Here is a 24,850-nt window from a genome sequence, read left to right as displayed (position 1 = left end):
GACTGAGTGATGGGGGGATCAGAGAAGCTAATACTTTGAGTTTCAAGGAAATATAAAAAAAGTGAAGTTTCTTTCTTCTGTTAATATTCCTGGTTTAGACCTTTATTAAAAATATCTTTAACTTTGTCAAAGTTCTTTGTATAGAGAGGGTAAAAAAGAACACAGCTTTATGGAAAACTGGGAAAAGAAACTGTATTACACGTTCACCTCTTAAAAAGCTAGCTCTTGAAATCTGGATCTTGACGTTGGTTTACTCTTACAAAATACTTAATCTGTAGAGATGTAAAGCCCAGCTCACTGCAGAAAGGCAGGCAGGAGATGGCACACAGTTTGGTGTTACCTGATGAGATTTCATGTGGCTGCTGTCTGTGGGATGAGGGAGGTTTTGTCCCACAAATCTTTTCCTCCTTGAAAACTCCAAGCATGCAGCTTTTTTTTTTTTTTTTAATGAGAGTTTAAGACATCCTGGGGCAGAAGAAGTTTATTTTATGTTTTGAGATAAAGCTCATATAATAATTCTTTACTAGAAGTTCCTAAAAGCAGGGAACCTTTAAATTAAAGAGCTTTTTAGTAGTTGATAACTGTTAGCCAGATATGTTGGTTGACATTCTGCTGAGTGAATGTTCCAGTGGCAGTTTTAATGGTCTGTAAGAAGAGTAAACAGCGTGTTAATGAGGTGGGCTGAAGATACAGAATTTGAAGAGGTTCCAAGCAGTAGACAGGCTGGAAAATAAAGGAGAGGAGCAGAGAAGTTAGGCGTGAAGGTAGAAAGCTAAACGAGATCCATCCTAACGGGAACAGAACCATTTGAAACATCAGTATTTAATGACTGGAGATGGTTTCAAAGTAGCAAAGCCAGACAAGAGCTGCAGGTGGCATAGCCGGCAGATTTGGATGCTGATGCTACAAAAGATGCATTGGGGTGCTTTGTGCTCAATCAAACACACCAGAACATATGATGGATGCCAAGAAGACCTATTGAAAAAGGGTGAGGACAAGGTTACACACAGTTAAATGATTGCGGTTACTGGTGCACTTTTGTGTGGCTGCTGTCTGGTGGGAGGTTGGAAGGGGGAATTGCTTGGAGAGAGCAAAAGCAGGGCAAATAAGATTGCTGAGAAGTTACTAATGAAACGGAGGAAAGGTATCAAGGGAACAAAAGCAAGTGAATTAGGAAAAGAAACAGGCTGAGTGGAGGGAATGAAATTGTTAGCAGCAAAAGACCTAAATGAGGAGAAGGCAAATTCAATGAAAAAGGTGCGTAATCTAAATCAAGAGGTGGTCTGATGTAAATACAAGAAGGAAAATAGCAGTGGTATATTAAGAATAATGTTATGGAATTGAGCAAACACTTGTAATTGGTTTTTCTGGTAGTGAAGGCTCATTTAACTGGAAAATACTCCCCAGTGACTTTTACAAGGCCTAGTTCGAAGTCAGCTTATGACAGTTATGTTGAATTAAGCATTTAGTGAACTCTAAGGTACAGTCCTTTTGTTGATAGGGATGGATGTTATGATCTAATAGGTATTTCCCATCTTTAATTTTTATTATTCTAGTGACCTGAAACCCTCACTTGCAATCTTCAAAATGAAAAAATATCTTCATAATTTATATTTATATAGAATGAATCTCATCAATTTCGTTACATGGCTGCCATCCTTCGACACTGCTTATTAACCACGGGCCCTACTGAAGACAAAACTGAAGAGTTGCACAGGTTGGTGGAACTGGAGAACCAGTCCATGTTAAAAGATTTTTGTTTGGTTTTTTTTAAGTAGAAATTACTTTGACTAAAATCTAAAATGGAAATCTGAGAAACAACAAAAACTATTCATTTTGAGTAAAATATTATTGCTATTTGCCTCAGATATTATTTAGGCATGTCCTCTGTTCCAGACAGAAAGTGACTGGCAAGATTGTTATTTTCTACCAATGATTATGAAGCTCACCTTTTTATAATTTTTTTATGTGCATGTTTGTGTATATCTGAGGACGAAAACACATATGGAAGTTCTAGAAGTAGTGTAAGTTGGAGTGGAGTGCAACTTCTGTTGTTTTGCACAGAAGCTGATGGAAAAACTACATTTTGAGATTTTCATATGTAAGTTTTGCAATTCTGATGGACTGGGATGGAAGTAACAAGCTGATATTTTATCTCCAGTAGTTCTAGGCTGCTTTATTAAAAGTACAAACATTTTTTCCTTGGTTTTTTTGTCTTTTTTTCTTTTTTCAAAAATGAGTGAATCATCTTGCAGTTTTAGGTATTCCTCAGTCCTGCACCCAACTGTTAGGTATTTGCAGCAAATAATTCAATCAAAAATCAGATTATTTTTAGTGAGGTGGTGGTTTTCTGTTCAGGGTTATTGTTCTTTTTCTGTGAAACTCTTACTTTTATCCAAGTAGGTCAGCTGTTCACAGGGCCTGACAGTACAGTACCTTCAAACACAATTCCCTGTTATCTCTCAGCAGTGAAAGAGTGTTGCCATTTTCTTCTTCAGAGATGTCCATAAATCTAAGTGTAGGATCTTTTGAAGATCTTCTGAACCAGCAGTGTCTAGGAAGAAGGATACACAGTTTTTCACACCCAGCAATCTTGAAAGTGTTAAATGAACTTGATTAAAGTCTTGGAAATCTCTCAGAGATCAACAGTCTTAGTAGGTGAACCCTAAAATCCTACATCAGAGCCCTGCTCAGCTGGTGCAGACTAGCTTGGAATAATTTAGTGTTCTGTGGCAGTAGTTGCCATGACTAAAGTTGGTGCTGTGTCCTAAAAGGCAATCAGTGCTGCTGCTTATAGTGGGCATTTTGAGTTCTCATCCTCCTTGAAGGGAGGGACTGGTGGGAATAAATTCCCCACTGCTGGGAGAATTTAACAGTTGTGGATAAATTCAACAACTACAAGAGAGAGCCCAATATTCTGATGAATTATTATACAGCTGGTGCTCCTCCCAAGTTCTGTTTCATTGTCCAGAAATCCAACTAGTCTAATCACCTTGATAACTACATTGCCCTGTAAAATTCAGTTATATTGTGCTATTGCAGAAGGATGCATGTTATGCAGGTCCTTTTGGTTTTAGCTTTTGCAAACACTTGCAGATGAGATCTAAAAAAGACTTTACATAAAGAAGTAGGAAGCTGTGAAGAATATGTAGTATAGGTGTGATTTCTGTCCTTGTTCTTTTCAGTCAGAAGGGATATTTTGTGTAGTGATGCTGCCCATGTGGACCTTATGGAGACACCAAGTCAAGGCAAAGGTTCTCCATAATTCTGAGAGGGTGAAAGAGAAAAGAAATGAGGACAAACATCATTGCTTTGTGTCACTTCAGTTGTTTCCCCTTCTCCATCAGACTCAGTGTAGCACTGCATCACTTTCTGTTATGCTGAGAAAACAACTTTATCCCTCTGCTAGCAGACTGTAGCTAGTTTATTTAGCTCGAGTTCATAGAGTAAAGAGTGCGAGTACAGCATTGTCGAATGTAGTATTTGATCTTGATTCACATGCTAGAAGAGCTCTGTGCAGGTTTTGACTTTTGTGATTCAAATATTTCAGCCCATTTGCAGAACCTGAGTTTTGTCTTTGAATGCTACAAGGATGCAATGAAAGCTGAATAATTGAATATGCTTTTCCACCAAGACTATTCATCACAAGGCAACTCTGGAATAGAAAACCTATAGTCAGAAGTAACGCCCCTGCAAATCCTCAGAGGGATTGGGGCCTGGATCAAGGGCCCCACTTCAGTCTGCTGATGTATTTGGACAAGCAGAACTTTAATTCCTGTTAGGAGCTTCACTAAGGAATGAGTAAACTGTTGTTAGGAGTCTGTAGCTAAAACAGAGAGGCTGTGTCATCATTTGGGCTGTTCAGCATGCTGGACTCTGACTATGCAGTCTTTATTGCTAGAGATGAGGTGTGAGTCAGAGAGCAGAGCATAACTTCCAGATCTCCTTTCCACCTGCAGCCTATCAGTAAGGCAATTAGGAAAAATCTGTCGAAAGTAAAATAAAATACAAACAGTGTTGAATGCAGAATAAACTTTATGAAGCATCAGGGAGACATGCGTGTATTTCTTAGGATTGCTGATGACTTGCACTTCCCTAAGTTTATTAATGTGCAGAAACCAAGATGCTTAAATGAAGGGTTTGGGCAGCCTTTTAAAGCACATCGTTTGAATGCTTGTGCTCTCAATATGTAAGTTGAGGATTTATTTTATGTGAACATCAGTGTTGGATACATGCCCTAAGCTATGATGTACTGATTGTCAATGTGACTCTATTTCCAATAAATAAGCAGAAGTTACCTGTAAGAATATCTTAACTAATTTAGTACCTAGTATTGTTGTCATTATTCTGTCGTGTCATTACTTAATCTTTGAATATGAACAGCTTAAAGTACCACATATTAGAGTGAGTGCCATTTTTGCCACTAACAAGGTTTTAATCAAGGCATTCAGCAGCTCTAAATAGGCCTTTGCTTTTAAATTTGCATATCAGGAGGGGGCTGGGAGCATGAGTGGGTGGATGTCATGTCCCAGTGATTAATGATCTCTAGGAAGCCGAGAAGGAGAGAGTAATATACACAGTATTTCTACCCCCTGGAGTAGGAATGCAAACACTATTGTGCAGATCTGTGCATAGTCACTGACTTCCTGGTAGCTGGAGAATTTCATACACTCCTCTACCACAAATAAAACTGTCAGTGGAGTGACAAAGATCAGAAAGCCGGGCTTCATTTATTGAAAAGAATAGCTCAGACACAGTGATCCAGAAAATTAATTTTGTAGGTGTTTGGGAACTTGGTTGTTTAATAAGAAACTGGTAAAAAGAGAACTTTTGATGAAAGGCCTGAAGGCACCAAATATTTGTTGAATTTCAGTGTATTTTGTTTCTGACTATTCCTGAATTATTGGAGAGGAATAACTTCCATGATATAAAAGACATATCTTGAACAGGAATTAGAAACAAAACAAAGAGAACAAGCATTCCCAAAAGTAATAGTTGTCTGAATTTCAATTGCTAAAAGAGCAAAAGGGAGATGGCACAGTGTGGAACAGCCACCCACTCTGATCAAACCAGAACCAGCACATTTGTTAGAAATCCTGTCTTGTCTGATTGCTGTGATTTTCTTTCTCTTTTACTAATTCTTTGTTAGAATTCTATTAATAAGTTAAAAAAAGAGGGCAGCTTCTAAGTAGATATTATTAAAAGTCTTAAATGAAGTTGTTTGAGAAGTTTTCTCCGTTCTTGTAACACTTCACCAGTCTTTGAAACAGCAGTGCTCATTGCTTCATTGATAGCTTTGAAGTCTGCATATGTAAACCTGAATAGTTCTGTAGTATTTCTAAATACGTCCATTTTTAAGTTTAGTTGGACATGAGCAAGTAAATAATGACAGAATTCTAATTTTTGCAGCATCTGTGTAATTGAGCCCAATATTCAGCAACAGTGCAAACACAAGTCAATGTTGACAATGAGAACAGGATAGATAGCAAACTCGAGGGATGTGTACCTTGCAAAGTAAGTTCCATCCTACTCCATTAAAGAGAAGGGAGGAATCTTGTGGTCTAATTTAAATCACTTAATGGCTCTTTGGGAAGCGCTCCTCTCTGTGTGTTGCAAAATGTGAAGATGCTGGTTACTGAAAGGTAGTGCTTGGTAAAGAAACCTGAATCTTTTTTAATGTGTTAGAAGCCTTCTGTATTTTGTTTATACTACAAGCTAAATAAAAGTGAAAATATTTCAGGGGACCAAAGAAATTAGCACCATGCCCTACTGTTACAGCGGGGGGAAATGTTTTCTATGGTGTACTTTGTCTCATTAATGATGGTAATGCAGATATGTGGTAAAATGTTTTAAGTTTCAAGGAGGAAAAAACTGACCACCACAAATCAATGTGAGAGTTCCCCCTACTGTCCTTTGAGATCAGCTGCTGTAGCTCACTGCTGGAAGCTGTGCCTTATCCATGGAATGGGGAACTGTGGGGGCTGGAAGTATTACTGCACTGCTGCAGTATTGCTTTTGGAGCTTTTTGTCTTTCTTTTTCCTTGTTTGTCCCAAGAGCTGACACTCAGGCGATAATGCGTGCCACCTTCTTGAAAACCCAGAAAACAGAAAATAAAGCATTGTTTGAGTTGTAGGGCCTCTTTTTGATTGTAGTTGTACAAGCAGTTTATGTGAGTTGTACTCTGTTTTTAATTCTTTCTTCCAAATGAATAATGAATTTTTAAAATCTGTTTCAGCAATGCAATCAACCTCTTAAGCAATGTTCCCGTTTCTTGCTTGGATGTTCTTATTAATCCATCATCCCAAGAAGAAACAGATATAAAATACAATGGTATGAATATGGGAGCAATTCAAATTTTACTGGATTTCATGGAGAAGAGAATAGACAAGGTATGGGCTGCAGGGGTTCCTTGCAAAAGGGACCTCTTTCGTTAAAGTAAAAAGTGCACATATGTAAAGCTTGTTCCAAACCTTCCAGCCAGTATTAGCACAAATATGAATGTTCTTCTAGATTGTGAAACACCTCAAAATTTAGAACAAATTCCTGTGAATATCTGAAGCTACTTGCTTATGTGTGTGTATGTGTGCGTGTGACTATGTAAAGTTCATGTTTTGGCTGTCATATAGAACTTCATTGAAGTGTTCATAGAATTTGTAAAGGAAAATTTGTTACAAAATGTTTTATTTGTATTTGGTTTTATTTTAGGGAAGCAGCTATAGAGAAGGTCTGACTCCAGTTCTCAGTTTATTAACTGAATGCTGCCGAACTCATAGGAATATCAGGAAGTTCATCAAAGCTCAGGTAAGTAAAATATTCATCAAAATTTGAATATGAAGCTATTGATAAACTTTGAGATTTGTACATTAGTGCAGGACAGTGGTATAGAAATAATTTTTCAGTCATGTAATTCAGTAGATATTATGACCTAAATTCCATGATACATTTTGTAGAGCTGTTAAGTGATAACATCAGGGATATTGTAAAGCTGTGTTAATGTGAGTCACCATGGATCATATGAAATAGGGCAAAGAACTCAGTGAGGTCTGTCCTCTTACAACTGGCATATAAAAACATTTCAGTGCAGTTGATAAAACTTTGCAGAGCTGTGTGGTAGCATGTGAGAATACAGGTGTTTTGATGGCTTCTACTTGAGCTTTAATTTTACCTCAGCAGGCAGGAATCATTGGGCTTGAAACTTGTTTGCCAGTGTGTATAAGCTGTCCTGGCAGAGTAAAACACTGTTCCTGAACAGAGGCACACTTCATCCCTTGGTCTTTTAAAGGAGCAGTTTAATACAGTATGGACTGTGGGTTGGCTTTTTACAGGAGAAAAGATTTCCGTGCCATGGTTAAAGATCTAAAGGGTCTGTATAGTTTGGTGATTGGATGTGGTGTTTTCTATTTGTTTTGCTGCTTTTCATGAAGTCAAGTGGAGAGAAGTTAAAAGATGAGCAAGGGAAAGACAGCTGAAAGCAGCTGAGAAATGTTCTTTTTCCTAAGCTGCAGTGGTTTTTGGGTTGCATCCTAGATGCTGCTCCCAGATCAAAGCTGTGCCTGAATTCATAAATGGAGTTTAAAACAGAAAAGAGCATATATTTCATGCCTGTTTTATCTATACCAGAAAAGTGGTTTTGAGGAATTTAAGAAACTTGTTCTTGTTTTTTATTGTTTTTGTTCGCAGCAGTTCTTTCTCAGGATAATCTGCTGATCTGTTAACTAAAAAAAAAGTTGCAGAGCCAAATGTTCAGAAGCTAGAAAATGAAGTTGTCTGCATGTTTTTACGACATCTCGGCATCTAGATGTCAGGATATAATTGCATGCTGACTCCTACCACAGGACCACTGCCTCATATAGTGCAGAGAATGGATGGATACTGTTAACTGCATGACTGGATGTTTGATATTTTGAATTACCCTCATTGTTAAGTGTTGGCCTTAGGCTTTATTTATTGTGCGCTATTCAAATTGTGATCTGAAGACAGTATGATTAATTTCCTCATGGACTGTCCTATGGCACTCATCACTGTATTAGTATTAGAGTACTCTAAAAACATTAATTCATTCTTACAACACACTGTGAAATAAGTCATGGTACTATCCCCATTGGGGAGAGTAAGCAGGGACAAAGTAAAATGTTTTTGCTAATTGTTTGAATACTTAGTTTGAAAAAGAGAGGTCTGTTTTTTTCAAAGTAGTCAATACTGTAGCATTCATTTGTTTAAGTATCAATTCCCAGTGAGTCTGATTTCAGTAGTAATTGTGCAGTAATTTAGCATAGGACATGACATTTTACATTAGACACCTAGAAGACAAAGGACCTGCAATTTCTTATGAAATTGGCATCTTTTTTTTCATTCCCAAGTAAACCATTGAAGATCCGTAATTCTTATTAGAGTCTTCAGATAATTAAATATTCCATATTATGGCCCAGATTTGTTTGCAGATCATATCATATATCCTGTGAATGTCAAAAAATTAGCATAGGTTTTGACTCTGAAGGCATACACAACAAGGAGGTAGGACTTAGTTTGCCAAACAAGCCATTATTCACACACATCCTGCCTTTCCTGAGGGTTGAAGTTAACAATATTAATGACACTTGATGAGAAAATAGTGTTGAGGAAATGTTAAATAGTGTTTTCTCCAAAATATTTCTGAAATTTAGCTTGAACTTTTAAAGGAGTGTTTTCTGGGAGAAGTATGCATTTTCTCTGTACATGTAGAGCCCATTTTTGAAATTCGGCAGTAGAAATTTGAAGTAGAACTTGCAATATGACTTATTTTCCTGCTTTTTCATTATAAGTATTTCGTTTTTCTATATAAACTACACATCATGTTAATATTGTGAGTTTCCTTAGGATGGTATTTATGATGCTTTTACCAGATACACAAGCAAAACAGAAGACACAGAGAACATGCGGTTACTGCTGACTGTTAACCAACTGTTTTGGTACACCCATTTGTGCTCATAAATTCCTGATAATTGTATTTTCAAAGTCTATATTTGAGACTGAGTGCTTTTCTGCCCAGAATGACAGACCAAAAGGCTTAAATATATTAAGAAGCAAGAGTCATTACTAAAGCATGTAGGCATAATTGGCTGATTTTACTGCCTTTTTTTTTGAAGAACAGAGCTTACAGTATTTCCTTGTTCTGTTGACTGTGGGGGTTTTTGCAAGTATTGGATAGATATTGCTGTGCACTCTATGCCATTTTTTTTGTGCTGCCAGGTACTGCCTCCATTAAGAGATGTATCAAATCGTCCAGAAGTTGGCACAACAGTGAGAAACAAACTTGTGCGCCTTATGACACATGTTGACCTTGGAGTAAAGCAAATTGCAGCAGAATTTCTTTTTGTTCTTTGTAAAGAGAGAGGTAAAAGTTACTTTTCCTTCTCCCTTCTGTATAAGGTCTTGCTGTAATTTGTACATTTGCCTCTTGCTATAACTCTCAATTCTAGTAGCACTATGGTGGGGTTTGTTTTGTAGCTGATTATAGCTGAATAATTTTCTGTATGGCTCTTTGCAGTCGATAGCCTGTTGAAATACACGGGCTATGGTAACGCCGCAGGACTGCTGGCAGCAAGGGGCCTGTTGGCAGGAGGAAGAGGAGATCACTGGTACTCAGATGATGAAGATACAGATACAGAAGAATACAAATCTGCAAAGCCAAAGTATAGTAGTGTTTTCAATTCTACATATCCTGTTGTAATTTAGTTTTGGGGTTTTTTTTGACGTAATTTTTTTGTTTTACCTTTTCCAGAGATGCCAGTTTTGGAATTACATGTGCTTGTACTAACTACTGTCTTCTGCTTAATTCATGGTCTAATTATTGAGAAACCAGCCCCTAGTACTGACCATTATATAGTCATATGACTCCAGAGGGAAAAAAAATCACAATGACAATGATTTAAAATCAGCCTGTATAACTATTCAAAATTCAAGTGTGGAAAGAGATTTTTAATCAAATTTTAGAAAAAAAGTTATAGTAACAAACTTAGCAAGGATGGCTTTTGCCCCAGATTTCTCAGGAACTCACATGAAGTTGCCAAACTGCAACTATTGTTTGTGGGGTATATCCCTGTAATGGAAAAAAGTGAAGTGTCAGATATGGCTTGAGATTTTAATTGGAACTTGGTTGAAAAGGAACAAACCAGTTGGTCTAGTTTCAGTTTTGGTCTAGCTTCAGAATGCCGGTTACTAAAATTTTCCTAAAGAATCAAGTGGGTCACATGTAAATATGGAAGGAGGAAAATAATTTCTAAAGAAGCTATGCATCAGGAATCCAATTTATATGAAGGACTCAGTGATCATATAGAAGTTGTCAGTTGCTTTTTATTAATTGTAATTGGTTGGGTGTTAGAGGTTTCAGTTTGTCATGTTACATCTAAGATTTGATGCCATTTTAAGTAGTTCTGAAATTGTTGATAGTGGAGATCTGAAGGATGTTATTTTTCTGTTTTACTGTGTTTTCCTTGAATTACACATATGTGGTAATATGATATAATGGAGAGTTGTGGTTTATTGAAAGATTCTTATTAAGGTACATGAATGAAACAAAGGATTAAATGTATGAGAAGTTACAGGAATTACATTGCTTCTCTGTGAAGAAATTAACTTTAAACCAAGAAGTTTCTTTTTATTTCTGTGCTTCAGGAATTTTTTTCTTGCTGTTTTCTCTCTGCTCTTCTTTGAAAAGCCTGACATCTAGTTATATGCATATAAGTGAAACTATAACATCTATTTAGTTAAAAACTGACACTTAAATGAAATATTTAAGACAACTGTCAGCGGATTTATGCATCTGGTTTTCTGTATGGCTGTTAAATGTTTGTGATTAAAGTGTTTGAAAGGATAATTTGCCCTGAAAGTGTTCTTTAAAACTACTTCTCTGCTTGTTACCATTTCCATATCACTGTTGACTTGTTTTAACAGTGAAAATAAAACTGGCATTGTAAGTTCTCAAAGTAAAGTAACTTAATTTGGTTTGAGCAAAAAATCATTATCATGGGAGGGCAATAGTAAACTAATACAACAGTTCTTCATGAATAAGGAAATTAGCTGGAACCTGTCTATAGTTTTAAAATTAAGCCTGTACAGAATTAGTTTCAAACATGTATCTGTCATTCAGTTCCCTGTTTATGTCATTATTACTCATGACACTGTCATTGCACTATCATTACTCCCCTGTGTGTGGGTTATAACATAGCAATTACTGGGGGGCTGTGCATTTCTGGGTAGCTAACAAGAAATTAATACGGTGAATCAACAAGGAGATAGAATCATGTTTCATGAGAAAAGGCTAAAAAGGGTATAAATGTGAAGGTTGGCTATTTATAACAAAAACTTTCATGTGCAGTTCAGACAGTTTTAGTCTTGGTGGTTTCTGTTAGTTCCTTCCTCGCTATTAAGAAGATAGAAAATGTACATATTTCTACAGAAATGTAAACTGTACTGTTTTTCCACCTCCAGCATTAACCTTATCACTGGTCACTTAGAAGAACCAATGCCCAATCCAATGGATGAAATGACAGAGGAGCAAAAAGAATATGAAGCTATGAAGCTTGTCAACATGTTTGATAAACTTTCCAGGTATTGTATTCTAGCTGCTTTTGAGAAAGGCAGCTTGTATCCTGGCTCTTTGCTAAGGTCTGGTGCTTCAAAACAGTGCTAGAATCAACTTCTTTGGAAGATTAGGACCACTTTAACTGCAGAGAAAAATGTTTAACACTTCAAAGGAAAGAGTGGTATATTGCAGGACTTCAGAGGAAACCTCTTTAGGAGAGGATTGGACAGAATAAGAAAGATGTGGTGGTGAGGGGACCTGCCTCCTGAATAGATAGGCTGATGTCAATGGAGAGAATTTCTTCTTTTAAAGTATGGGACATGATGCAAGCCCAAGGCAAATGTACTCATTTTTCCCCAAGTCAATCAGCAGCATCTCATTGTAACTACTTACCTCTGCTGCTTATATGAAGAACAAATACAATGTGAAAATAGTTGTAATCAGAAACAATAAATTGTACAATGGAGCAATTAAAATGGAATTTACATTTAAGACTTGTTGCAGATTTATTAGATTAAGTGTGGACTGGATTACAAATCAGTCTTTGTAATTTGTTTTATGTGACTGAGGTAATGCAGTGAAAGAAAATGGTACTTAGTGTGACATACAGGTGTACAGTATTGATACAGAAAGTTGATCTTTGTTTTATAACTTTCTACCTACAAAATGGGTACAAAGCTATTATCTGTAGCTTTTTTTGCTTGGTTTCAATACACCTAGAATTTACTGATTTTTCTTTCCACATACTTGTAGATTGCCTGTAGTTTGTTTTCTGCATAAGCAGAGTTCTACATTCTTGAGGAACACTTAATGTAATACCAATTTACCACTAGCTGTAGGAGATAAATATGTAAGTGGATTGCACTTCAAACATGGGAAAACTCAGCAGCTAGCAATGTGTTTGTTTTGTGAGAGTGTAAATATTCAAATAACAAGATCTCTTAAGAGAAATTTAGCAAAACAAGTATTTTTACATCTCTAATAAAGATTAGGAATACAGCAAAATATACAGGAGAATCTGAATTTTACATTAGCTGTCAAAGACTGAATTACAAGCAGGATTGAAAGCAGGGAAGAAACTTGGAACAACTGATCTGAGACTGTCAGTGAAGTAATTGGATACTTTTTCACATTATTTGCATGGAAAGCAAGTGTAGTATGTCATAGTCTTTTTAGTAAAGAGAAGGAAATGCAACACTCATATAATCTTAATTGACCCACTTTTTAAATTGGAATCATTGCTATGTAAGCTAGAGAATTAAGATGCTGAGCATCAAGGGTACCACAATAAAATGACTAAATGGTCTAAAATGTTTTTTAAAAAGAAAGATTGAGACCGGAGATGAACTAAGACTGCAGACAAGTCAGTTGCTACCACTACAGCAGTTACACAAGAACTCCCAATGGCACTACTGTAGCATAAGAGCCTTTTCAGTTTGGAGGATCGAGACACCTGCTGCGGTGCCTGCTACAGACTGACAATGACTGAGCAGCTGCTGCCCTGTGCCAACACTTACCCTCTTGGCCGGTAGCACTACTGTCACCTTGGGCTTTCTGTGTCACTTACTTCCACCTGCAGCTTCTTCTATAGTACTTAGACTGCAAATGCTTCAGGGACGGGACTCTTTGTGGTAAGGTTTTTGTTTGTTTAATGTAGTGATTACTGTGGGGCAGTGTTGTTGGTGTGACCACTTTAGGGGCTGTGATAACATGAATAAAATCATTTGACTGTTCTTCCCACACTTTTTGTTTTACTAAAAATCGGGGAGGAGGGAAATGCTGGCAGGAAGGAAAAAGAGATTAAGACTTGGTCTGGGAGGCTGTAGGACATTTTTCATGAATGTAATTGAGTGGGCAACTGGGGGCTTTGAAGATGTTAAATAAAAATGGGAAGCTGCCAGTCTTGTATACAAGAAGGAGTTAGTAACACGCTGATCATACTCAGTCTCTATCTGGTTTTGGAATAGAACACTTGTGCTGCCTCAAGCTTGAGCCCTTCAGTGCTGGGAGTTTTCAGACACTTAAATCTGTGTTGAATGCATCTTTTGCCTTGATTTGCACCCCGAAAATGCAAACCAGAGGTTGCTTTGGTAGGAGTCTTTGGTTGATTCTGGGGTTTGAATCTTGCTTTGAGGCAGACTGCTTGTGGCAGGTGTCCTTACTTCTGCTGGTCTTTGTTGTTGTCATCGTAGGAGAGGAAATAATCCATGAACAGTTTCAGTTTGGTGCAGTGTTATAAGTGCTTGCAAGTGCAGTGTTTTAAATACAGTGTTATAAATGTTGTAAGTGCTTATAAGAGGGGGAGGAAGTTGAACAGGAACAAAGAGCTGGTTCTCATCTTGAACAACTTTATGTAACTTTATCTGTGTAACTTGAACAAGAGCTTAGAGTAAACTTGCGTGATGTGCAGCAAAACTGGTTTTAGTGCACTGGTATTGTCCCAGTTATGGAAACCAAGCTTCGAAGAGCTGACACACTTTTACTGGAGAAAGGTATGAAAGAAAACATTGAAGGACTGACAAACTTGCTTCCCCTCCTTGACTGATGAGGATAATCAGGCCACTCTGTCACTGGAGTATTCTAGATATGACTTTGACTGCCTGAGTATCATTTTTGAAGGCTACCTGATGACACAAATTGAAAACAAAATTTGCAAAACAGTGCTGCTTCATTGAAAATTTATAGCCCTCATTAGTGCTGCTGTTTACACTGTACCCTGTGTACAGGTTTATGGAAGCTATGAGTAATAAAGGGACACTTTTTCCCTTGTTTCATAATAGGCCAGTGCATTTTTGCTTTTCGGATTTCTCTTTATTTTCAGCATTGACAATGAAAAATTTAAAATTTTTGAGGTGATGTAAAACTGATTCATGCAGTTGGTCATTTCAGGTCATACTTCCAAAGTTTTTTAGTTCTATTAGGTTGTTGGTGTTTAGGCCTGTTCATGGGGTAATTGACAATTGATGAGGCTAAATTAAAATTAATCACCCAGTTTTGATTTATCCACATACAGGTAGGAAAGCTGAATATTGTTTCTGAACCCATTTCCCTTACCCCAGTATTTTACCATAGACTTTGGTTCTACAGAAGCTTTTATAGAAATTAGTATTTTGCTCAGATTTGGCTGGACCAGATTTTTTTTAAAAAATAATTAAATATATACAAATTATAGATAGAAATGAACATGAAAAACCTTGATTACTGCAGCTCTTGAGAGATGTATATATTACTTAGGTTGATTGCTGGATGCCTGAACTTGGCCCTGATTTGACTCTATGGGTATTGTCTGCATTAAGTGTCTTGTTGATTCTTCAAGAATTGTTTGGTGACTGTAAACCAGTGTTCTCTGCATGTAATGCACATCTCTGAGCTTTGAAAAACTCCCCATGTTTGCAAAAATATTTAACTCAGCCTTCCATTTTTTGCAAAATATCGTTAGCCACCTTGAGTCAGTGTTGTATGATATTCTGTCTATATAATGGATTATTGGAAATACTCTGTGTTAATTAAAATGTCTGGAAAAAACACTAACATTTTTTCTATTATAAATGGCAGGTAGAATTGTATATTAATTGACTAATTTAAAATGTCAGGATGCTTTTTCCAAGCCAACCCTGTATTAATAGCAAGAATCCTTTTGCTGATGAAATGGTCTCCAATTATCATAGCTTGGGTTTTGTTGTACATTGAACAGAAGTCAACAAAATGAGTATGGAAAAGAACCTGTCTAAATAAGCCACCATACTCATTAAAAACACAAAATTAATCATAGGATCAATGAAGAAGGCAATGTTACATAGATCTTTTTTTTCTTCCCCTTTCTAATCATAGAACAAAATAATGTTACATGAAAGGATCAGAACTATTATGTAGTACTCAATTATGAGGAGGTGAATAGGTCCCCAACATACTATTTTATGAAAGGAGCAGACTGGTGTTTACATGACGGCTGTTTGATTACAGACACCATCATTAATTCCCTGTGTCAGCACTGCCCTGTGGCAGAGAGCAGACAAGAAAGAGTCACCCTTCAAAACAAGGGAATGATTTTTAAGTCGTTATCAAGCTAAATGGCAAGCAGGAAGCCAAAACTTGTATAGATATATTTGAAGGGACTCTTGGGAGACCTGGAAGTGGAAGAAGAGAATGCATTTTACCAACTGTTTAATTATGGTGTGTTTCTAAGTACACTTGAATAGAATGCTTTGTCTGCATTAGAAAAAGGATGTTGCAAGGTGCATTTGAGTATGTGGGAGGTCACATAAGGATGTTCAAACATGCATAAATACACGCATTGTGTGCTGGTATAGATCTTTGTGGATACAGAAGAATTCTCGCTGCCATCTACTAGGCTGAAGCCTTCAGTGTTCTGCTCTATAGGTGTACTATAAACATCCAGTTTCTGGATAGTAAACTGTCTGCTGAACTGGCAGTTTCTGGCACTTCCCTTGCCACCTTCTATCTCACCATAAACAGTAAGTTCATCCTCAGTTAGCCCAGGGTGTCAAAGCACAGTTGAGGTCTCTAAGCTTGTGTGGTGTTCAGAGCTGGCAGTCAAATCTTCACTGGTGAAAGGGTGCCACGTTTTGCATGGGTTTAGGACTAGATTATGGTTAGAAGCAAAATAGGCTGATCCCTGCTTCACCTCTTTCTTCTTCTTTTGGTGGCCTAGCATATTTCTGCATTCACACAGTTCAGTTTTACTGCGTAGCATTTGCCTAAGGAAGGATGTATGGAGTTCAGCCTTCTAATACAGAGAGAACAACAAACTGTAACAGCCATCTTTCATCCTGCTCAAGGGCTTGCAAAGCAGGAAGCTCATGCAGGGACAGAAATGTACTTGATAAACATCCTTGCTATTCAGTGCAATGCAAGCTCAGTCTAGGTCGAATCGTTAAAGCCTAGGCAGGAGGAAACGCATCAGGAATAACCCTCAAATGCAGTACAGCACAGTTGGCTATGGTGTACTTGGAAATGAGCAGAATGAGCTGAGAAATGGGCTGTTGAGCATCATGAAAGAAAATACAAGTGCACATCCATGACTCAGAGTTCTGCATTACGTTGTCACACAAAACTTGGTGCATTTATCCCGAAAAGACTCCCACACAAACCACAGACCAAGCCTTGAGCATAAGGATGTGTCTGGTCTTCTGCATCTGATGTTCAGTGACTCTGCAGGTGACCCACCAGGAGAGAAAACATTTGTATCAAGTTCTGGAGTGTGTGTAGTGGGATGTGAAAGTGAAGCTTGAAAAGGGCAGTCGCAGAGAAAGAGCTCTTTCGTTATAATTGACAAGTGATGAGATAGAACTTCTTGACTATTTACAGATATAAGTATCTGTGAGGAGAGGGAGGTCCCCACATAAATGGACCTTGCACCCTTGTTTTCCTGTGTTTCTCTTTCCTTTTTCTTGAATAATTTCTTTATCCCTCAGTAATTATAATTTATTTATTACCAATATTAAATGGTAAATGACTAGAAAATTATGTGATTCTATGACTTTTGGCTACAACATTAAATATTGCAATAAGAATGTGCTTTGGGATTTTTGAAACAAAAATCTAGGATCCTCTCAGCTTAGAGGACAAGCAAAGGTGATTTGGCTCTTTTTGGCCTTTTTTTTTTACTTTTAGGACTTAAATATCAGCAAGGACTTTACTCTTCAGATTACTCTTCTTCAGAAATAAGTGTAATAGATCACTACTGAGGCTTGAACTTCAGTAAGTGGCACTGAAGAGTTCTTGCAAGATTGTGAAGGACAGTTGTTTTATTATTATGATGTTTAAAGTTTGAAAGCCAAAAAGACCTTAGATGTATAGGGGTTTTACCCTGTGAAAAAAAGGTCTTTGCTATTGGACACAACTCCAAAGCACTCCAGCTTTGCCTTTTGTGGGACCTCTACAGCAGGCAGAGTTCTGGTCCTGTTTGGACACTATATCTGCAGTCTTCATATTTTGAGCCCTTTCAATCTGATTTTAAGTATTCTTTTGATCTCTTCTCCACACATCTCCAACAGATTCTTGATTTAAGAGTGCTGTCATTTGGGCAGAATCTGCATGCTACATATTGCATTGCCTGAAGCAAGAGGACTTGCTGTCAGTCCTTAAATAATGGCAAGCTCGCTCCAGTGTATTTAAAGGTAGCTCTTACTCTTCCACACACACTGAGGGAGAGTCTGGCCTGTGCTCTTTGAATATGGTCTTGCGAACCTCCTTCCCTGGCCTGCAGCTTCCCACCAGACCTGGTTTAGCCAAACCACAGCAGGTTCTCCACATCCAGTTCCTCCTGTGGCATTTTTGATCTTAACCACTGTAGTATCTGATTGTCACATCTGCACAAACAGCTGCATTTATCTTGCTGGTCTCTGCTCTTTCGGAGCAAAAGGACTCTTTGAGACTTAATTTGACTGCTTCTTGCCTGTACAATATCTAGCAGAAGCCTGCCATGTAATTCAGAGGTTGCCTTTCTTGCTGTTCCTGATGCATTAAGGTTGGATCACGAGCTGCATGCAAGGAATTTTTGTCCCTTTTTTCAGCCAAGGGAGTAGTGCAGCCCAGACAGAGAACTGGTGAGATGCCTTTGCTTCCCCATTGAGTGATGCAGTTTTACTGTCTGTGACTCGGGAGGGTGGTAGATGTGTGTTAAATTGACAGTTTTATTGGGCTGCCTTTCAAGTAAGGGGTAAATTGACATCAAACCTCCGCTCCTTTATTTAAGGTGACTCCTGAATATTTGGAGGTATTTTCCCTTTTTTTTTCTTTCCCAGCAGAAAATCAAAATGTTATCTTTGCCCTTACAGCTTCTGCCATAATCCACCTACAAATGAGGTGATAAAAAGTAAGGATTAAATAAATCTTTGCTAATACTTTTTGATTGGCTTAATCAATAATTAATCATCTCTTAGATGAGGCTGTAGCTTGTGAAGTAGATATAATTGGATTAACTGCTGAGCGGCCTTTGGAGCCTTGAAGAGATTAAAATGGCTGTAAATCCTGTAATTAAACTGCCACAAACAAAAGCAATAGTATTAGAATCAGTCAGCTTTTTTTAAATGAATCAACAAGTACTCAAGACGCCCCTAGTAGTGGTGTAGGCAGAGTTTGTTCTCTTAACTGATTTATTTCCTTCAACAAGGTGAATATGTATCAAATCACTTTAAATTGCTTGGGCATGTATTAGCCAGAATGGCAGGTGAAATTTTAGGAGGAATTGGCTCTCAGAGAGCTTTTTGAAGAAAAGCTAGTTGTGTATCCAAAACAGTGAACCTGCTCCTTGTCTTGAGCCTATTAGGCACTGACTTTTCATGGTGTCTTTAATTGGCTAAGTAAGTTTGGCCTATATGAATGAAGTCTTTATCTGTCCTGCTCTTCCCCTCCCACCTATTTGGGAAGGGTTTTTTATGCCTTTTTCTTAAAAACGGAGGGCTTTAGCAGAAATAACTTCCTTTTAAAGGCTCATTATGTACTAAAGCATATACTGTATGTGACTGCATTATACACATGTGAATTGATATGTGTGCATATGCTAATATATGTTCTTTTTTTTAAATCTCTTACAGAGATGAGCTTATAAAACCAATGGGAGTGCGGCCGGATGGCACAATGGCTCCTTTGGAAGAAACAGTCAGCCAGTACCATACCAACAAGCAAGAGAGTTCAGATTCAGACTAGAGCATCACCTGCTTCACTCGCAATTTGCCTCTAATCCACACTTTTCCTTAGAGCCACATCTTTTATCTAGGCATTTTATCCTCAAGTTAGCCAGCATAACTTTAACTGTTCTATTATTGGAATATTTAAATGATGGATCCTGTGCTGTAATGTCTGAATTTTTATTATGTCTCTTTAGAGAACGTATCAATTTATTAGTTTATGATCTTTATTAATTTAAAACTAAACTATTAAACTATTAAAACTATTTCAAAGGGATAAAAAGTGAAAGCCTATAATGTAAAATAAAATACGAACACTTTCATTTTCCAGAATCCTGTTTTCTGAACTCTGTAGGTTTTCTCACTCTTGATAATTTTTTGTATTGTCTTGCCAGTCTTCCTCTTTAGGTAATTGTAATTAATGAAGCTTGTTTAATTGATGGCATTAGGAGCAGAGGGTGTTTAAACTTAGAAGTCTGATTGACCTTGTGAGGCTGCTTCAACTGGCATTGAGCAGTGATTTCAAAGCTACCCTTTTTAAAGTGTCATGGGGTTTCTTACTGCTGCACACTTCTCGGGTTAAGCTGCCGTTTAAGATTTTAACGTGTCAGTCACTGCTGCTAAAAACTACCTTTAAATTGGGAACAAGATCATGTACCTTGTATGTCTTCCCTCCCTCCCCTCTCTGGTTACGACCACACAAATATACCTCTCCTCCTCCCCTCTTTGGTTAAGTAAAAACATCCCTACTCAAAATGGTGTTCAAGTGTGTACACTTAAATGAATGGGAATGGACTGAAGTGAAGTGCATGTGCCAGTGTTTTACTGAGTTGGGGCCTACTTTTGGAGATTAGCGGGTATGCCTCACTTGAAGGGAAGTCAAACTAATCAACAAATATTTCCCTTTACAGAGAACTTAGAAAGCAGTGGGATAGAGAATGGGAAGGTGGGAAGGAGAAGGAAGTGTCACTTTCAATTCTGTACTCTTTGAAAACAAAGATTAAAGTTTTAGGCGTGCTGCACTGCTGTTCTTGCCTCTTTGCCTGCTTGGTTTCATTCTCTGTTTCTCCCACAATGAATTACATGAAGAATAATCCATGTACTAGTTTCTAATTCCTGTTTTTGCGCAGAAGCATGCACATGCCATTCCCTGTGAGTCTTTCAGAGGCTGGTGATGGTTCTCCAGTTTGTTTTTCTTTTCTATGACTTGACACTGGTTCCCTGAACTAAGGAGGTTGGTGTTCAAAGACCTCATAAAGGGAGGGATTTGGTATGAAGTTGTGCTGTGGTTGCCTATGAGAGGAGCTTCCACAGATCTCCTTAGTGTTCCAAAAGAACTGAAAAGAAAAAACCCCAATGCACTGCTGTCCTTTCAGCAGTGAAGCTTGTGTTTCCAAAGGACAGTGTCCAGCCACATCAATGTCTTTCCCACCCCCTGCCCCCCCCAAAAAGTGGGAGCTTAGAGAAATGTATACAATTAATGTCCCTGTGCTGGGACCTTTCTGAATGCTGATGATATTTTGGGTTGGGACTTGGCTCAGTCTATATTTGCTGTATCCACATGGATGCAATTTGCTGAGGGGGGAAAAGGAAGCCACCTTTCCCACACAGCAATAGCTAAACAAAAACAATGTATTGATAATACTGTAATTGTACCTATTCCTCCTCTAAAAGAGGGAGGGAGAAGTTGTCCAGGAGCAAGAAATATGCTTGGCTGCATCTAAGCTGGGTCTCAAAAATGGAATTCTGGATTTAGTATCATCCACTGACTGCTCTGAGCCCAGAACAGGCAAGTATAAACTGTCCTGCAGGTGCAAAGAATTTGTGAACTTTCCCTGAGGAGCAAAACTGAATTAGCTCTGCTAATGAGGAACTGAGCACTGTCTTGGTATCAGCTGAGGCTGATTCTTGGGACTGGGGAAGCTGTTATTTCAGTAATGGGCCTCTAAATGGATTGCTATAGAGGGCAAAGTACAGAGCATGAAAAAGGGGAAAATCTCAGTTTGTTGTTTTACAAGCTGTAGAATATGCTCCTACAATTAGCTGGTTAAAGAGATCAATGAAACAATAATGGCTCCAGGGACCTTGTTACAAATGATATAGCATGAGGCTTTTGGGGTCTGTCTCCTGTCATTTGCCACAGGGCAGCAATATTTGAAATAAACAGTTCTTCTCTTTAGTTTCTCTTGGAAAACAGATGCTATTAGGTTCTACAGACATGAGGTGCTGCTTCAAGTAAAAAGAAATGAAGACCAAGCATAGAAGGTTCTGCCTGAATCCTCTAGCTCGAGTGATTGTCGTAACTGGGTTCCTGTAGTGCAGGCTCATGTTGTCAAATTAATAACTTGTACTACTGCAGTGCCCCAAAGCTGTTCCAAGGTGATAGTTTGTGGAAAGGGTCCTGCAGGATTTTTGGCTTATCTTTGAAATGTGACGTAGCTCCAAACTTAGCTGCGCTGGCTGGAAATCTGGGAATATCTTGGGACAAAGGTCCTTCAACTCAACAGTGCATGTGCTTCCTTTTGTGGTGTATGGTATTTTCTCTTCAAAGGAACTGCGCATGTGGTAAGATTTCTCTTGGAGGGAGTCTGGAGAAAAGTGAGTATTTGGAGATTAAAAATCCTCAAAACCAAAAGAGCTCCCTGGAATGTTTTGTTTACTGTGAAATTAGGATTTGCTTCTGGATTTATTTTCAAAGTTGAACCTCCAAAATTGGAGGCTTGGGTGCCTGAGCCTTGCTTAAACTGTCAAACTGGGCAGTGAGTCTGACTGGTTTGGGGAATGCTCTCTTTTCCCTCCCCAGCAGGGTACAGAGGTGCTGCATCTGCATTTGAGTCAGTGTCAGACGTTCCTTGTCGATGTGACCATGAAATCTGCTGCAGTCAACAATGCTGTAATACCTGGTAATCTCAAGCCTGGAGAGCGATGGAAGGTTTGCTGCCTCAGCAGGTCTGATAGGGTCATCATATATGTATCTGATTCTATTATTTAATTCAATTACATGAAACAATTATATTTGATTATATAAATGCATACTTTCATACTGCAATCAGGAAAAGGATCCCTTCTGAGTAAAATGTCAACAGATTTTCTACCAGTGACTGTAAAGGTGTTAGGTAGTGGGTTTCAGATACGTGTACTTTCATTCCCAAAAAGCCTTTCCCAGTCAGTCCCAAAAACAAAAACTTGTGTTTCAATCTTTATTTTGGCATCACCAGTCCAAAGCAACATAGTTCTCATTAAAGCTTGTCAATGATTTGGAAGCTTTGCTTTTCTTTGTTTCCCATTACAGTTATGAAACAAAAGATGATGGGAAATTGCTGAAATTTGACAGAATACTTTGTTCTTTTGCAAAATAATGCAGATGCATTTGTTTAAATGTTCATGAAAACTTCCTGGCAGGTATTCTCAAATGCTAATTGAAACTTTATGTGCCCCAAAAGTGGTTTTCAGGAAAAAGGGACATTTACAATCTGTTAAAAATGTTGTTGTGAGAAAATTACCAGAACTTTAAAGAAAGTTGCCAACGAGGAAAACCACATTGGCTTCAATGTTTTGAATATGCAACATTGCTGTATATGTGCGTGGCCAAAGTAGATTTTTCACCCTATATCTGGAGTTTTTTCAAGTACCTGAAAACCTGCAATGACTTTAAAATACCAAAAAAACCCAAAACCAAATCCCAAAAAAACCAACCAGACAATTTCTCTTACAGTTCTCTAAGTAATAATTTTCCCCTACCTGGGTAAAAAATCAATTGTCAAAGGTGGCTTTAAGGAAGAGAATATTACAATGAGGCTGTAGAATTAGTGGGTTGCCAAGCACCTAAGTCTGAAAGAAAAAAGTAAACCCCAAAGTATACAAGATCCCCAAATCTCCTGAAGGAGCATTCCACAACATTGTACTGCACCTTATTACCACAAAACAGCTAATAAAATCCTGTGCTTTAATAAGACTGGCTGTAAAAAGACTGTTCCACTGTTCAAACAGTTGAAAGCCAGACTTTGCTGGTCTTTGATGAGCAGCAAGTTAAACAGCTGCCCAGGTCAGATTCTTTTCTGGTCAAGCATGGAAAAGCGATGATTTAGTAGCAGTGCAAAGATGCAGCTCACTTTCAGATGAAAAGAAAGAAAGAGGCACAATTTAATCCTGCAAATTAAAATCTTTGTTGCATTTATGTCTTAGTTACTTGGATGGCTCTGGCCCTTATGAAAAGTGATAGGGAATATTTCCTAGTCTCTTCATGCAAAAGACTTTGCTCATCCTGAAGTTGGTTCTCTCCAAAATACATGTTGTCACTCTGGTGATGCAATATTTAGACCAGGAATTTTGGGGGGAAGTGATGTCCTTTTAACTTTTCATGTATTCTCCAGCTGGCTGTGCCCGAGAAGTGGCTCTCTCAGCAGTGGCTGAGGAGCAGGCAGAAGATCCTGGAAAGGTATGCTGGAACTCCTTCCTGACCACTTCTGCCAGTCGGCTGCCTGGGGGTGACCTGAGTGAGGGCAGCAGAGGCCCTGCCTGGCAGAGGTGGGACTGGGAGGCCACACTGCCCATCTCCTGCTGAGGGCCTGTGGGAAACCATGGCAGACGCGTGGCTGCAGGGCAGATGGAGAGATACAGGTGGATGTGTGGTGTGGGAAAAGGTGGTGATTGCCTACTTGTAGTAAACCTGGGTATTTTTCAGGGCTTCTCCTCTCACCACCAGCAACACTGTCTGCAGGTGAGTCCTGTTAATCCTCTGCTTTTACCTGTTACTTGGCCTAGTGGAAGGCTGTGCCTTCCTTAGGTTATTGCCTTTGGTTTGGAGAATTGGTGATGCTTTGGCTGTTGCTTGTCTGTCCCTCATTTGGGAGGTGTGCCACGCCTCCATGGCTTGCTTTCCTTCTTGAGAACAAGCCCCTCTTCCTTGCTCTGTACAAGTGAGGAGGAGGGGGTCCCTCAAGAAGGGATCAAACTCATTTGTTGGGAAGGAGGTAGGAGCAGCTCTGTCTTCTGTCTGTGCAGCACCACAGCCACTTTCAATTCCACCATGAGACAACTCTGAGGGCCAGGCTAACCTACAGCTACTCCCATCTCAGTGGCTTCTGTCCGGGCTTGAGGACAGCAGATAGAGTCTGACAGGTAGGGGAAAAAAAGCAAAACCCAAACCTGACCATTGCCACAACCAGTCCAACAGCATCATCTGACAACACATGGTCAGCTCCCTGTCCTGGCTGGGAGCTACAGGGTCCAACAGGATTGGGTAAGTTCCTCGAGCATCCCAGCTTTCTCTAGAGCAGGCATGAGCACAGATTACTGAACTGCTGATGTGCTTGGGAATCGATCCCTCCGACAGCATGCCAATCTCTGTGGGGTACCTAGGCAGGCTTTTAGAGGATGGTGGGGAAGGAATTATTCAGACCACCCATCCTAGCTGGCTAAATTACCCGGGTAGTCTCTTCTAACTCCTTTTCCAGTCACGGATGAGAGAGAGGACAATTCAGAGTAAGGCTAATTTGGGTGCACTGAATGACCCTCTGCAGGAGCTTTGCTTTCCCTCCCTCGACTACAGAGGGAGCCTGGGGAGACCAGCTGGTTACATTTAACTGCTAAATTGATTGCCAAAAGATGGGTGGTGAGAATTCCTTCCAGTTT

The 24,850-nt window shown here is 38.7% G+C and overlaps 1 protein-coding gene across 1 annotated transcript in view; it reads left to right on the top strand.

The window, feature by feature from the left end:
* The window catches only part of RIC8B (RIC8 guanine nucleotide exchange factor B), a 34,569-nt gene extending 14,331 nt beyond the window's left edge, over positions 1-20,238 (top strand). The window contains exons 4-10 of the mRNA XM_027680413.1: positions 1,623-1,717; positions 6,237-6,390; positions 6,707-6,802; positions 9,230-9,374; positions 9,528-9,672; positions 11,471-11,590; positions 19,124-20,238. Coding sequence (XP_027536214.1) covers positions 1,623-1,717; positions 6,237-6,390; positions 6,707-6,802; positions 9,230-9,374; positions 9,528-9,672; positions 11,471-11,590; positions 19,124-19,235 — 867 coding nt within the window. The 3' untranslated portion in view covers positions 19,236-20,238. The remainder of the gene's footprint in view (positions 1-1,622; positions 1,718-6,236; positions 6,391-6,706; positions 6,803-9,229; positions 9,375-9,527; positions 9,673-11,470; positions 11,591-19,123) is intronic.
* The last annotated feature ends 4,612 nt before the right edge of the window (positions 20,239-24,850 follow it).

The sequence above is a fragment of the Neopelma chrysocephalum genome, unplaced genomic scaffold, assembly GCF_003984885.1.
Source record: "Neopelma chrysocephalum unplaced genomic scaffold, ASM398488v2 Primary Assembly neopelma1_59, whole genome shotgun sequence".
Taxonomy (NCBI): domain Eukaryota; kingdom Metazoa; phylum Chordata; class Aves; order Passeriformes; family Pipridae; genus Neopelma; species Neopelma chrysocephalum.
This window is presented reverse-complemented; position numbering and strand designations above follow the sequence as displayed.